The sequence below is a fragment of the Salmo trutta genome, chromosome 26 (assembly GCF_901001165.1).
Source record: "Salmo trutta chromosome 26, fSalTru1.1, whole genome shotgun sequence".
NCBI classification, from domain to species: domain Eukaryota; kingdom Metazoa; phylum Chordata; class Actinopteri; order Salmoniformes; family Salmonidae; genus Salmo; species Salmo trutta.
The window spans coordinates 47,469,020-47,483,103 of NC_042982.1; the positions used below are offsets into that span (position 1 = coordinate 47,469,020).

At 42.9% G+C, this 14,084-nt stretch overlaps 1 protein-coding gene across 1 annotated transcript in view; it reads right to left on the bottom strand.

Annotated features, from left to right (window-relative positions):
- Positions 1 to 14,084, bottom strand: part of LOC115163940 (contactin-5) — a 509,156-nt gene that overhangs the window by 319,823 nt on the left and 175,249 nt on the right. Inside the window, exons 4-5 of the mRNA XM_029716131.1 lie at positions 11,057 to 11,180; positions 2,343 to 2,518 (exon numbers count right to left, since the gene is read on the bottom strand). Coding sequence (XP_029571991.1) covers positions 2,343 to 2,518; positions 11,057 to 11,180 — 300 coding nt within the window. The remainder of the gene's footprint in view (positions 1 to 2,342; positions 2,519 to 11,056; positions 11,181 to 14,084) is intronic.

Consider the following 14,084-nt stretch of genomic DNA (forward strand, 5'->3'; position numbering starts at 1 on the left):
TAACTCGGCCACTCAGGAACATTCACTGTCTTATTGGTAAGCATCTCCAGTGTAGATTTGTCCTTGTGTTTGAGGTTATTGTCCTGCTGAAAGGTGAATTAATCTCCCAGTGTCTGCTGGAAAGCAGATTGAACCAGGTTTTCCTCTAAGATTTTGTCTGTGCTTAGCTCTATTCCATTTATTTTTCATCCTGAAAAACTCCCCAGTCTGTAATGATTACAAGTATACCCATAACATGACGCAGCCACCACTATAGTTGAAAATATGGAGAGCGGTTCTCAGTAATGTGTTTTACTGTATTCAGGACAAAAAGTTAATCGCTTTCCCATGTTTTTTGCAGTATTACCCCAGTGCCTAGTTTCAAACAGGAGGCATGTTTGGGAATATTTATATGCTGTACCAGCTAGCTTGTTTTCACTCTGTCATTTAGGTTAGTATTGTGGAGTAACTACAATGTTGTTGATCCATCCTCAGTTTTCTATCACAGCCATTAAACTCTGTAACTGTTTTAAAGTCACCATTATTGTCACATCCTGACCAGTAAAGGGGTCATTTTGTTATTGTAGTATGGTCAGGACGTGGCAGGGGTGTGTTTTGATTTATGTGTCTTGGGTTTTTGGGTAATGTTCTATGTTGTCTATTTCTATGTTTGAATGTCTATTTAGTCTATTTCTATGTTCAGGTTTTGGTTTGGCCTTCAATTGGAAGCAGCTGTTCTTCGTTGCTTCTAATTGGAGGCCATATTTAAGTAGGGGGTTTTTGTCACTGTGTTGGTGGGTAGTTGTTTCTTTGTATAGCTGTGTATTCTTACAGGACTGTCATTCGTTTTCTTGTTTTGTTTTGTTTTGTTTAGTGTTCACGTTTATCCAAATAAAAAAGGAAGATGATACCCGCTGTGCCTTGGTCCACTTTTTACGACGCACCTGTCAATTATCATCATAGTGAAATCCCTGAGCGGTTTCCTTCCTCTCCAGCAACTGAGTTCGGAAGGACACCTTTATCTTTATTGTGACTAGGTGTATTGATACACCATCCAAAGTGTAATTAATAACTTCACCATGCTCAAAGGGATATTCAATGGCAGTTTTTTAATGGCTTTTTTTTGTTAACCCATTTACCAATATGTGACCTTCTTTGCGAGGGATTGGAAAATCTCCCTGGTCTTTGTGGTTGAATCTGTGTCTGAAATTCACTGCTCGACTGAGGGACCTTACAGATAATTGTATGTGTGGGGGTACAGAGATGAGGTAGTCATTCAAAAAATCATGTTAAACACTATTATTGCACACAGAGTGAGTCCATGAAACTTACGTGACTTGTTAAGCACATTTTTACTCCTGAACGAATGTAGGCTCCTTGACATAACAAAGGGGTGGAGTCAATCACCACCTTCCGGAGACACCTGAAACCCCACCTCTTTAAGGAATACCTGGGATAGGATAAAGTAATCCTTCTAACCCCCCCCAAAAAAATATATAGATGTAGATATAGATGTAGATATAGATGTACTATTGTAGAGTGGTTGTTCCACTGGATATCATAAGGTGAATGCACCAATTTGTAAGTCGCTCTGGATAAGAGCGTCTGCTAAATGACGTAAATGTAAATGTAAATTAATACTTATTGACTCAAGACATTTCAGTTTAAAATGTTTTATTAATTTGTAAACAAACTGAAAAACATAATTCCAAATTATGGGGTACTGTGTGTAGGCCAGTGACAAAAATCTCAATTGAATCCATATTAAATTCAGGCTGTATCGTAACAAAATGTGGAAAAAGTCAAGGGGTCTGAATACTTTCTGAAGGCCCTGTAGAGCCGAACACAGCACTGCCTTTCTGAACAATGTGGGATTCAAATAGAATCATCTCAGAGCAGAGAATAACCAAGATGTTTTATAACGCCAGAGATGGGCTACTGCTAATATTTTCATCATAACTATTCTGAAAACTACTTAAGGCTTGTGTTGAGTAACGCTACTTCAGAGGCTGAAGAGGTACTTTTCATGATTTTTTGGGGGGGATTATAATGTCACTATAAGAGATAGAATCTGATGGTAACAAAGAATATTTTCTAAATGTTCCATTGACTAAGGACCTGACTTAATCTGTAGTAAATATCCGCGTCATCACTCAATTTATACCGCTTTCACGGAGACGGCATTCACGATAAACGCTGCATACAGTATGTCGACCTAATCGGAAATTACCTTTATATTTTAAAAAGGATCTTCCACTATACTTCCGCGATAAGGATTGAATCCAGTTTTGTTTTTCTTTCAGTCTAACATACTGTATATAATACTATGTGTAAATGGAGAGATCAGAGAGAGAGATACTCACAGGCAAACTGTAGCAGGGCATCCCGACTCAGGACCGTCCCATAGCTGTTCTCCACCTTACACTGGTATCTCCCATAGTCTGCCGTCTCGCTGGCGTTGGCTATTATCAAGTTGCCGTCGATCAAGCTGTAACGGTAATCTGCCTCCACGTCCACTACTGTTCCATTGATGAACCAACTGCAGACATAAACAATGATATCAAAGGGTTACATGTAGAATCTGTGGCTCTGATTCTTATGAATATGGACAGATAGAGAGAGAGACAGAGAGAGAGAGAGACAGAGAGAGAGAGAGACAGAGAGAGAGAGAGAGACAGATAGAGAGAGAGAGAGAGAGACAGAGAGAGCGTGAGAGAGACAGAGAGAGAGAGAGAGAGAGAGACAGATAGAGAGAGAGAGAGACAGAGAGAGAGAGACAGATAGAGAGAGAGAGAGTGAGAGAGAGAGAGAGAGAGAGAGAGAGAGGAGAGAGAGAGAGATGGACAGAGAGAGAGACAGAGAGAGAGACAGAGAGAGAGAGAGAGAGAGAGAGAGATGGACATAGAGAGAGAGAGCGAGAGAGAGAGAGATGGACACAGAGAGAGAGATGGACAGAGACACAGAGCGGGAGAGAGAGAGATGGACATACAGAGAGGATGGAAATAGAGTGAGAGAGAGTCAGCGGGAGAGAGAGAGAGAAAGGAGGAGAGGGAGAGAGAGAGACAGAGAGAGAGAGAGACAGAGAGAGATGGACAGAGATAGATGGACAGAGAAAGAGAGAGAGAGATAGATATGGTCAGAGAGATACATATGGTCAGATATATTGACAGGGAGAGAGAAAGATGGACATAAACAGAGAGTGCAACATTTCAATTGGCTAAATTACAACTGTTTAACTTGATCCTGAATGTAGGTTATTTCCCTGACATCTGGAATCAAGGACTCATAACCCCAATCTTTAAGAACGGAGACAAATTTGACCCTAACAATTGCAGAGGCATTTGTGTGAACAGTAACCTGGGGAAGGTTTTCTGTAGTATTATAAATGTAATTAATAAGCACAATGTCTTGAGAAAAGCCAAATTGGATTTATACCAAAACATCGCACGACTGATCATATTTACACCCTACACACCTTGATAGATAAACATGTCCACCAAAATAATACCAAAATACACGCTAGCTTTATCGACTTCCAAAAAACATTTGATTCTATTTGGCATACAGGACTGTTCTACAAAGTTATTGAAAGTGGTGTAGGGGGTAAAACATATGACATAATTAAATCAAACTGGCAATACGTGCAGCATCAAAACTGTCAAGAAAATAACATAATTCTTTAACCTGGGTCTAAAACTAATTGAATGTGTCATTGAACCAATTGCACTTCATGCCAGCGAGGTGTGGGGTCCACTTGCAAAACAAGATTTCACCAAATGGGACAAACACCCCATTGAAACCCTGCGTGCAGAGTTCTGTAAGATTATCCTACATGTCCAGAGGAAAAATACAAACCCTGCATGCAGGGCAGAATTAGGCCAATATCCACTAATAATAAAAAACTCAAAAAAGAGCAATTAAGCTTTGGAAAAATCTAAAATACAGTGACCCCCTCTCATATCATTACCAAGCCCTGCAATGCCAAGAGCTGAGCTGGTCCTCGGGCTGAGTTCACAAACCTGTTCTACTAACACACTGAAGCCTCAGGACCCTTATCCAGCTGGTCCTGGGGCTGAGTTCACAAACCTGTTCTACTAACACACTGAAGCCGCAGGACCCTCATCCAGCTGGTCCTGGGGCTGAGTTCACAAACCTGTTCTACTAACACACTGAAGCCTCAGGACCAGAACATCCAATCAATCAGAATAAAACAAATTACAACACAGTCAAAACAAAACTACATTGCTTATTGGGAAACACAAGCACAAAGCAAAATGCAGTGCTATCTGGCCCTAAATCGACAGTACACCGTGGCTAACTATTTGACCATGGTTACTGATCAAAACCTTAGAAAAACCTTGACAAAGTACAGGCTCAGTGAGCACAGCCTTGTCATTGAGAAGGGTAGACACAGGAAAATCTGGCTCCCTGTAGAGGAAATGCTATGTAACCACTGCACCACAGCAGAACCTGAGACAGAGCTGCATTTCCTGACAAAATGTGAAAAATATAAAACAATTCGAGAGTGTAATTTCCCCAAAATTGAAATCCTTATTCAAGGTTTCAAAGACCTCTCTGATGAGGATAGGCTACCCGTCCTGTTGGGGGAGGACGCAGAGAGCTGTGGGTTGGCAGCGTTCTACATTGCTGCCTGCCACAAGACGAGGGACAGTGTCTGACAGACCAATCAACCTGCACATGTCCTCTACTGTATGATTATTGTTATTGTTCAATGTAGGGTTATTTTGACCCTTGGTTATTGTTGTTACTGTTGTCCCGTTGACAATTTTGATTCTTATTATCTTAATATTGTAAATATCCAAAGTAAGCTATGGCAACATGTACATTGTTACGTCATGCCAATAAAGCAAATTTAATTGAATTGAAAATTGAGAGAGAGAGACAGAGAGAGAGAAACGATTTGCACATCATTACAACACTGTACATAAACATAATATGACATTTAAAATGTCTTTATTGCAATTGCAATTAAAATTTAAATTAATATAGACAGAGAGGCCACCGCCCACAGGGCTAGATATAGAGATAGAGATAGAGTCATACCTGTATACAGGTACAGGTACAGGAATAGAGATAGAGTCATACCTGTATACAGGTACAGGGATAGAGATAGAGTCATACCTGTATACAGGTACAGGGCTAGAGATAGAGTCATACCTGTATGCAGGTACAGGGTTAGAGATAGAGTCATACCTGTACACAGGTACAGGGATAGAGATAGAGATAGAGTCATACCTGTATACAGGTAGAGGGATAGAGATAGAGATAGAGTCATACCTGTACACAGGTACAGGTACAGGTACAGGGATAGAGATAGAGTCATACCTGTCTACAGGTACAGGTACAGGTACAGGGTTAGAGATAGAGTCATACCTGTACACAGGTACAGAGTTAGAGATAAAGATAGAGTCATACCTGTATGCAGGTACAGGTACAGGGTTAGAGATAGAGATAGAGTCATACCTGTATACAGGTACAGGGATAGAGATAGAGATAGAGTCATACCTGTACACAGGTACAGGTACAGGTACAGGGATAGAGATAGAGATAGAGTCATACCTGTCTACAGGTACAGGGATAGAGATAGAGTCATACCTGTATGCAGGTACAGGTACAGGTACAGGGTTAGAGATAGAGATAGAGTCATACCTGTTTACAGGTACAGGGTTAGAGATAGAGTCATACCTGTATGCAGGTACAGGTACAGGGTTAGAGATAGAGATAGAGTCATACCTGTGTGCAGGTACAGAGTTAGAGATAGAGTCATACCTGTATGCAGGTACAGGTACAGGTACAGGGTTAGAGATAGAGATAGAGTCATACCTGTATACAGGTACAGGTACAGGGTTAGAGATAGAGATAGAGTCATACCTGTACACAGGTACAGGTACAGGTACAGGGATAGAGATAGAGATAGAGTCATACCTGTCTACAGGTACAGGTACAGGTACAGGGTTAGAGATAGAGTCATACCTGTACACAGGTACAGAGTTAGAGATAAAGATAGAGTCATACCTGTATGCAGGTACAGAGTTAGAGATAGAGATAGAGTCATACCTGTATGCAGGTACAGGTACAGGGTTAGAGATAGAGATAGAGTCATACCTGTATGCAGGTACAGAGTTAGAGATAGAGATAGAGTCATACCTGTACACAGGTACAGGTACAGGGTTAGAGATAGAGTCATACCTGTATGCAGGTACAGGTACAGGGTTAGAGATGAAGATAGAGTCATACCTGTGTGCAGGTACAGAGTTAGAGATAGAGTCATACCTGTATGCAGGTACAGGTACAGGGTTAGAGGTAGAGATAGAGTCATACCTGTATACAGGTACAGGTTTAGAGATAGAGTCATACCTGTATGCAGGTACAGGTACAGGGATAGAGATAGAGTCATACCTGTATGCAGGTACAGGTACAGGGTTAGAGATAGAGATAAAGTCATACCAGTTTACAGGTACAGGGTTAGAGATAGAGTCATACCTGTATGCAGGTACAGGTACAGGGTTAGAGATAGAGATAGAGTCATACCTGTGTGCAGGTACAGAGTTAGAGATAGAGTCATACCTGTATGCAGGTACAGGTACAGGTACAGGGTTAGAGATAGAGATAGAGTCATACCTGTATACAGGTACAGGTACAGGGTTAGAGATAGAGATAGAGTCATACCTGTATGCAGGTACAGAGTTAGAGATAGAGATAGAGTCATACCTGTATGCAGGTACAGGTACAGGGTTAGAGATAGAGATAGAGTCATACCTGTATGCAGGTACAGAGTTAGAGATAGAGATAGAGTCATACCTGTATACAGGTACAGGGTTAGAGATAGAGATAGAGTCATACCTGTATGCAGGTACAGGTACAGGGTTAGAGATAGAGATAGAGTCATACCTGTGTGCAGGTACAGAGTTAGAGATAGAGTCATACCTGAATGCAGGTACAGGTACAGGGTTAGAGGTAGAGATAGAGTCATACCTGTATGCAGGTACAGGTTTAGAGATAGAGTCATACCTGTATGCAGGTACAGGTACAGGGATAGAGATAGAGTCATACCTGTATGCAGGTACAGGTACAGGTACAGGGTTAGAGATAGAGATAGAGTCATACCTGTTTACAGGTACAGGGTTAGAGATAGAGTCATACCTGTATGCAGGTACAGGTACAGGGTTAGAGATAGAGATAGAGTCATACCTGTGTGCAGGTACAGAGTTAGAGATAGAGTCATACCTGTATGCAGGTACAGGTACAGGTACAGGGTTAGAGATAGAGATAGAGTCATACCTGTACACAGGTACAGGTACAGGTACAGGTACAGGGATAGAGATAGAGATAGAGTCATACCTGTCTACAGGTACAGGTACAGGTACAGGGTTAGAGATAGAGTCATACCTGTACACAGGTACAGAGTTAGAGATAAAGATAGAGTCATACCTGTATGCAGGTACAGGTACAGGGTTAGAGATAGAGATAGAGTCATACCTGTATACAGGTACAGGGATAGAGATAGAGATAGAGTCATACCTGTACTCAGGTACAGGTACAGGTACAGAGTTAGAGATAAAGATAGAGTCATACCTGTATGCAGGTACAGAGTTAGAGATAGAGATAGAGTCATACCTGTATGCAGGTACAGGTACAGGGTTAGAGATAGAGATAGAGTCATACCTGTATGCAGGTACAGAGTTAGAGATAGAGATAGAGTCATACCTGTACACAGGTACAGGTACAGGGTTAGAGATAGAGTCATACCTGTATGCAGGTACAGGTACAGGGTTAGAGATAGAGATAGAGTCATACCTGTGTGCAGGTACAGAGTTAGAGATAGAGTCATACCTGTATGCAGGTACAGGTACAGGGTTAGAGGTAGAGATAGAGTCATACCTGTATACAGGTACAGGGTTAGAGATAGAGTCATACCTGTATGCAGGTACAGGTACAGGGATAGAGATAGAGTCATACCTGTATGCAGGTACAGGTACAGGGTTAGAGATAGAGATAAAGTCATACCTGTTTACAGGTACAGGGTTAGAGATAGAGTCATACCTGTATGCAGGTACAGGTACAGGGTTAGAGATAGAGATAGAGTCATACCTGTGTGCAGGTACAGAGTTAGAGATAGAGTCATACCTGTATGCAGGTACAGGTACAGGGTTAGAGATAGAGATAGAGTCATACCTGTATACAGGTACAGGTACAGGGTTAGAGACAGAGATAGAGTCATACCTGTATGCAGGTACAGAGTTAGAGATAGAGATAGAGTCATACCTGTATGCAGGTACAGGTACAGGGTTAGAGATAGAGATAGAGTCATACCTGTATGCAGGTACAGAGTTAGAGATAGAGATAGAGTCATACCTGTACACAGGTACAGGTACAGGGTTAGAGATAGAGTCATACCTGTATGCAGGTACAGGTACAGGGTTAGAGATAGAGATAGAGTCATACCTGTGTGCAGGTACAGAGTTAGAGATAGAGTCATACCTGTATGCAGGTACAGGTACAGGGTTAGAGGTAGAGATAGAGTCATACCTGTATACAGGTACAGGGTTTAGAGATAGAGTCATACCTGTATGCAGGTACAGGTACAGGGATAGAGATAGAGTCATACCTGTATGCAGGTACAGGTACAGGGTTAGAGATAGAGATAAAGTCATACCTGTTTACAGGTACAGGGTTAGAGATAGAGTCATACCTGTATGCAGGTACAGGTACAGGGTTAGAGATAGAGATAGAGTCATACCTGTGTGCAGGTACAGAGTTAGAGATAGAGTCATACCTGTATGCAGGTACAGGTACAGGGTTAGAGATAGAGATAGAGTCATACCTGTATACAGGTACAGGTACAGGGTTAGAGACAGAGATAGAGTCATACCTGTATGCAGGTACAGAGTTAGAGATAGAGATAGAGTCATACCTGTATGCAGGTACAGGTACAGGGTTAGAGATAGAGATAGAGTCATACCTGTATGCAGGTACAGAGTTAGAGATAGAGATAGAGTCATACCTGTATACAGGTACAGGGTTAGAGATAGAGATAGAGTCATACCTGTATGCAGGTACAGGTACAGGGTTAGAGATAGAGATAGAGTCATACCTGTGTGCAGGTACAGAGTTAGAGATAGAGTCATACCTGAATGCAGGTACAGGTACAGGGTTAGAGGTAGAGATAGAGTCATACCTGTATACAGGTACAGGGTTAGAGATAGAGTCATACCTGTATGCAGGTACAGGTACAGGGATAGAGATAGAGATAGAGTCATACCTGTATACAGGTACAGGTACAGGGTTAGAGATAGAGATAGAGTCATACCTGTATGCAGGTACAGAGTTAGAGATAGAGATAGAGTCATACCTGTATGCAGGTACAGGTACAGGGATAGAGATAGAGTCATACCTGTATGCAGGTACAGGTACAGGTACAGGGTTAGAGATAGAGATAAAGTCATACCTGTTTACAGGTACAGGGTTAGAGATAGAGTCATACCTGTATGCAGGTACAGGTACAGGGTTAGAGATAGAGATAGAGTCATACCTGTGTGCAGGTACAGAGTTAGAGATAGAGTCATACCTGTATGCAGGTACAGGTACAAGGTTAGAGATAGAGATAGAGTCATACCTGTGTGCAGGTACAGAGTTAGAGATAGAGTCATACCTGTATGCAGGTACAGGTACAGGGTTAGAGATAGAGATAGAGTCATACCTGTGTGCAGGTACAGAGTTAGAGATAGAGCCATACCTGTATGCAGGTACAGGTACGGGTACAGGGTTAGAGATAGAGATAGAGTCATACCTGTATGCATGTACAGGTACAGGGTTAGAGATAGAGATAGAGTCATACCTGTATGCAGGTACAGAGTTAGAGATAGAGATAGAGTCATACCTGTACACAGGTACAGGTACAGGGTTAGAGATAGAGTCATACCTGTATGCAGGTACAGGTACAGGGTTAGAGGTAGAGATAGAGTCATACCTGTATACAGGTACAGGGTTAGAGATAGAGTCATACCTGTATGCAGGTACAGGTACAGGGATAGAGATAGAGTCATACCTGTATGCAGGTACAGGTACAGGGTTAGAGATAGAGATAAAGTCATACCTGTTTACAGGTACAGGGTTAGAGATAGAGTCATACCTGTATGCAGGTACAGGTACAGGGTTAGAGATAGAGATAGAGTCATACCTGTGTGCAGGTACAGAGTTAGAGATAGAGTCATACCTGTATGCAGGTACAGGTACAGGGTTAGAGATAGAGATAGAGTCATACCTGTATACAGGTACAGGTACAGGGTTAGAGATAGAGATAGAGTCATACCTGTATGCAGGTACAGAGTTAGAGATAGAGATAGAGTCATACCTGTATGCAGGTACAGGTACAGGGTTAGAGATAGAGATAGAGTCATACCTGTATGCAGGTACAGAGTTAGAGATAGAGATAGAGTCATACCTGTATACAGGTACAGGGTTAGAGATAGAGATAGAGTCATACCTGTATGCAGGTACAGGTACAGGGTTAGAGATAGAGATAGAGTCATACCTGTATACAGGTACAGGGTTAGAGATAGAGTCATACCTGTATGCAGGTACAGGTACAGGGATAGAGATAGAGTCATACCTGTATGCAGGTACAGGTACAGGTACAGGGTTAGAGATAGAGATAAAGTCATACCTGTTTACAGGTACAGGGTTAGAGATAGAGTCATACCTGTATGCAGGTACAGGTACAGGGTTAGAGATAGAGATAGAGTCATACCTGTGTGCAGGTACAGAGTTAGAGATAGAGTCATACCTGTATGCAGGTACAGGTACAAGGTTAGAGATAGAGATAGAGTCATACCTGTGTGCAGGTACAGAGTTAGAGATAGAGTCATACCTGTATGCAGGTACAGGTACAGGGTTAGAGATAGAGATAGAGTCATACCTGTGTGCAGGTACAGAGTTAGAGATAGAGCCATACCTGTATGCAGGTACAGGTACGGGTACAGGGTTAGAGATAGAGATAGAGTCATACCTGTATGCATGTACAGGTACAGGGTTAGAGATAGAGATAGAGTCATACCTGTATACAGGTACTGGGTTGCCTCTGGCTTCACAGTTCATCATAACTTTCTTCTCCTCCGAGTCCAACGCAAAGATGGCATCATGTGGTTCCTGGACGAACACCGGCCCAAACTCTTCACGCTCTGAAGGACGTAGAAGATAACGAGGAGTTAAGATAAAAGAGGGCCACATTGAAGAAAGCTGACACACTGATCAGTCTGTGGGAATTCTTCCTCCTGGAAAGCAAGACAAAATACATTAAAAAAAGGCATTTCTTATTTTTTTTCTATTTGTGTGTATAAACAACCCTTCCTTTTTCAGAGGGAGTAACACCCACACCAAATCATTCAGCACTAAATCAGATGGTTTTAGAGGGAGTAACACCCACACTAAATCAGATGATTTTAGAGGGAGTAACACCCACACCAAATCATTCAGCACTAAATCAGATGGTTTTAGAGGGAGTAACACCCACACCAAATCATTCAGCACTAAATCAGATGATTGTAGAGGGAGTAACACCCACACCAAATCAGATGGTTTTAGAGGAGTAACACCAACACTAAATCAGATGATTTTAGAGGGAGTAACACCAACGCTAAATCAGATGGTTTTAGAGGGAGTTACACCAACACTAAATCATTCAGCACTAAATCAGATGATTTTAGAGGGAGTTACACCCACACTAAATCATTCAGCACTAAATCAGATGGTTTTAGAGAGAGTAACACCAACACTAAATCATTCAGCACTAAATCAGATGATTTTAGAGGGAGTAACACCCACGCTAAATCAGATGGTTTTAGAGGGAGTAACACCCACACTAAATCAGATGGTTTTAGAGGGAGTAACACCAACACCAAATCATTCAGCGTCACATCATAGAGTGTGGCACTAAGACAGCACTCAACCAGCTGTATACGGCCGTAAGCAAACAGGAAAACGTTCATCCAGAGGCGGCGCTCCTAGTGGCCGAGGACTTTAATGCAGGGAAACTTAAATCAGTTTTACCTTATTTCTACCAGTATGATAAATGTGCAACCAGAGGGAAAAAAACTCTACACCAACTTTACTCCACACACAGAGACACGTACAAAGTTCTCCCTCGCCCTCCATTTGACAAATCTGACCATAATTATATCCTCGTGATTCCTGCTTACAAGCAAAAACTAAAGCAGGAAGTACCAGTGACTCGCTCAATATGAAAGTGGTCAGATGAAGCAGATGCTAAGCTACAGGACTGTTTTGCTGCACAGACTGGAATATGTTCCGGGATTCTTCCAATGGCATTGAGGAGTATACCACATCAGTCATTGGCTTATCAATAAGTGCATCGATGACGTCGTCCCCACAGTGACTGTACGTACATACCCCAACCAGAAGCCATGGATTACAGGCAACATCCGCACTGAGCTAAAGGGTAGAGCTGCTACTTTCAAGGAGCAGGACTCTAACCCGGAAGCTTACAAGAAATCCCGGTATGCCTTCTGACGAACCGTCAAACAGGCAAAGCATCAATACAGGACTAAGATAGAATCATACTACAACAGCGCCGATGCTCGTCGGATGTGGCAGGACTTGCAAACTATTACAGACTACAAAGGGAAGCACAGCCAAGAGCTGCACAGTGACACAAGCCCACCAGACGAGCTAAATTACTTCTATGCTCACTTCGAGGCAAGTAACACTGAAACATGCATGAGAGCATCAGCTGTTCCGGACAACTGTGTGATCACGCTCTCCGCAGCCGATGTGAGTAAGACCTTTAAACAGGTCAACATTCACAAGGCCGCAGGTCCAGATGGATTACCAGGACGTGTACTCCAAGCATGTGCTGACCAACTGGCAAGTGTCTTCACTGACATTTTCAACCTCTCTCCCTGTCTGAGTCTGTAATACCAACATGTTTCAAGCAGACCACCATAGTCCCTGTGCCCAAGAACACTAAGGTAACCTGCCTAAATGACTACCGACCCATAGCACTCACGTCCGTAGCCATGAAATGCTTTGAAAGGCTGGTCATGGCCCATATCAACACCATTATCCCAGAAACCCAAGACCCACTCCAATTTCCATACCTTCCCAACAGATCCACAGACGATGCAATCTCTTTCGCACTTCACACTGCCCTTTCAAGGTGGACATAGGGAACACCTATGTGAGAATGCTATTGATTGACTACAGCTCAGAGTTCAACACCATAGATCCCTCAAAGCTCATCACCAAGCTAAGGACCCTGGGACTAAACACCTCCCTTTGCAACTGGATCCTGGACTTCCTGACGGGCTGCCCCCAGGTGGTGAGGGTAGGTAACAACACATCCGCCACGCTGATCCTCAACACGGGGGCCCCTCAGGGGTGCGTGCTCAGTCCCCGCCTGCTACTCCCTGTTCACTCATGACTGCACGGCCAGGCACAACTCCAACACCATCATTAAGTTTGCTGATGAAACAACAGTGGTAGGCCTGATCACCGACAACGACGAGACAGCCTATAGGGAGGAGGTCAGTACATCACTGGCCCCAGTGTTGAGGATCAGCGTGGCAGATGTGTTGTTGCTATGATGTTGAACGCTGAGCTGTAGTCAATGAACAGCATTCTCATATAGGTGTTCCTTTTGTCCAGGTGGGAAAGGGCAGTGTGGAGTGCAATGGAGATTGTGTCACCTGTGGATCTGTTGGGGCGGTATGCGAATTGGAGTGGGTCAAGGGTTTCCAGGATGACGGTCTTGATGTGAGCCATGACCAGCCTTTCAAAGCACTTCATGGCTACAGACGTGAGTTCTCTGGAATGATGAATCACGCTTCACCATCCGGCGGGCAAATCTGGGTTTGGTGGATGCCAGGAGAACCCTACCTGCCCCAATGCATAGTGCCAACTGTAAAGTTTGGTGGAGGAGGAATAATGGTCTGGGGCTGTTTTTCATGGTTCAGGCCCCTCAGTTCCAGTGAAGGGAAATCTTAACACAACAGCATACAATGACATTCTAGACGATTCTGTGCTTCCAACTTTGTGGCAACAGCTTGGGAAAGGCTATTTCCTGTTTC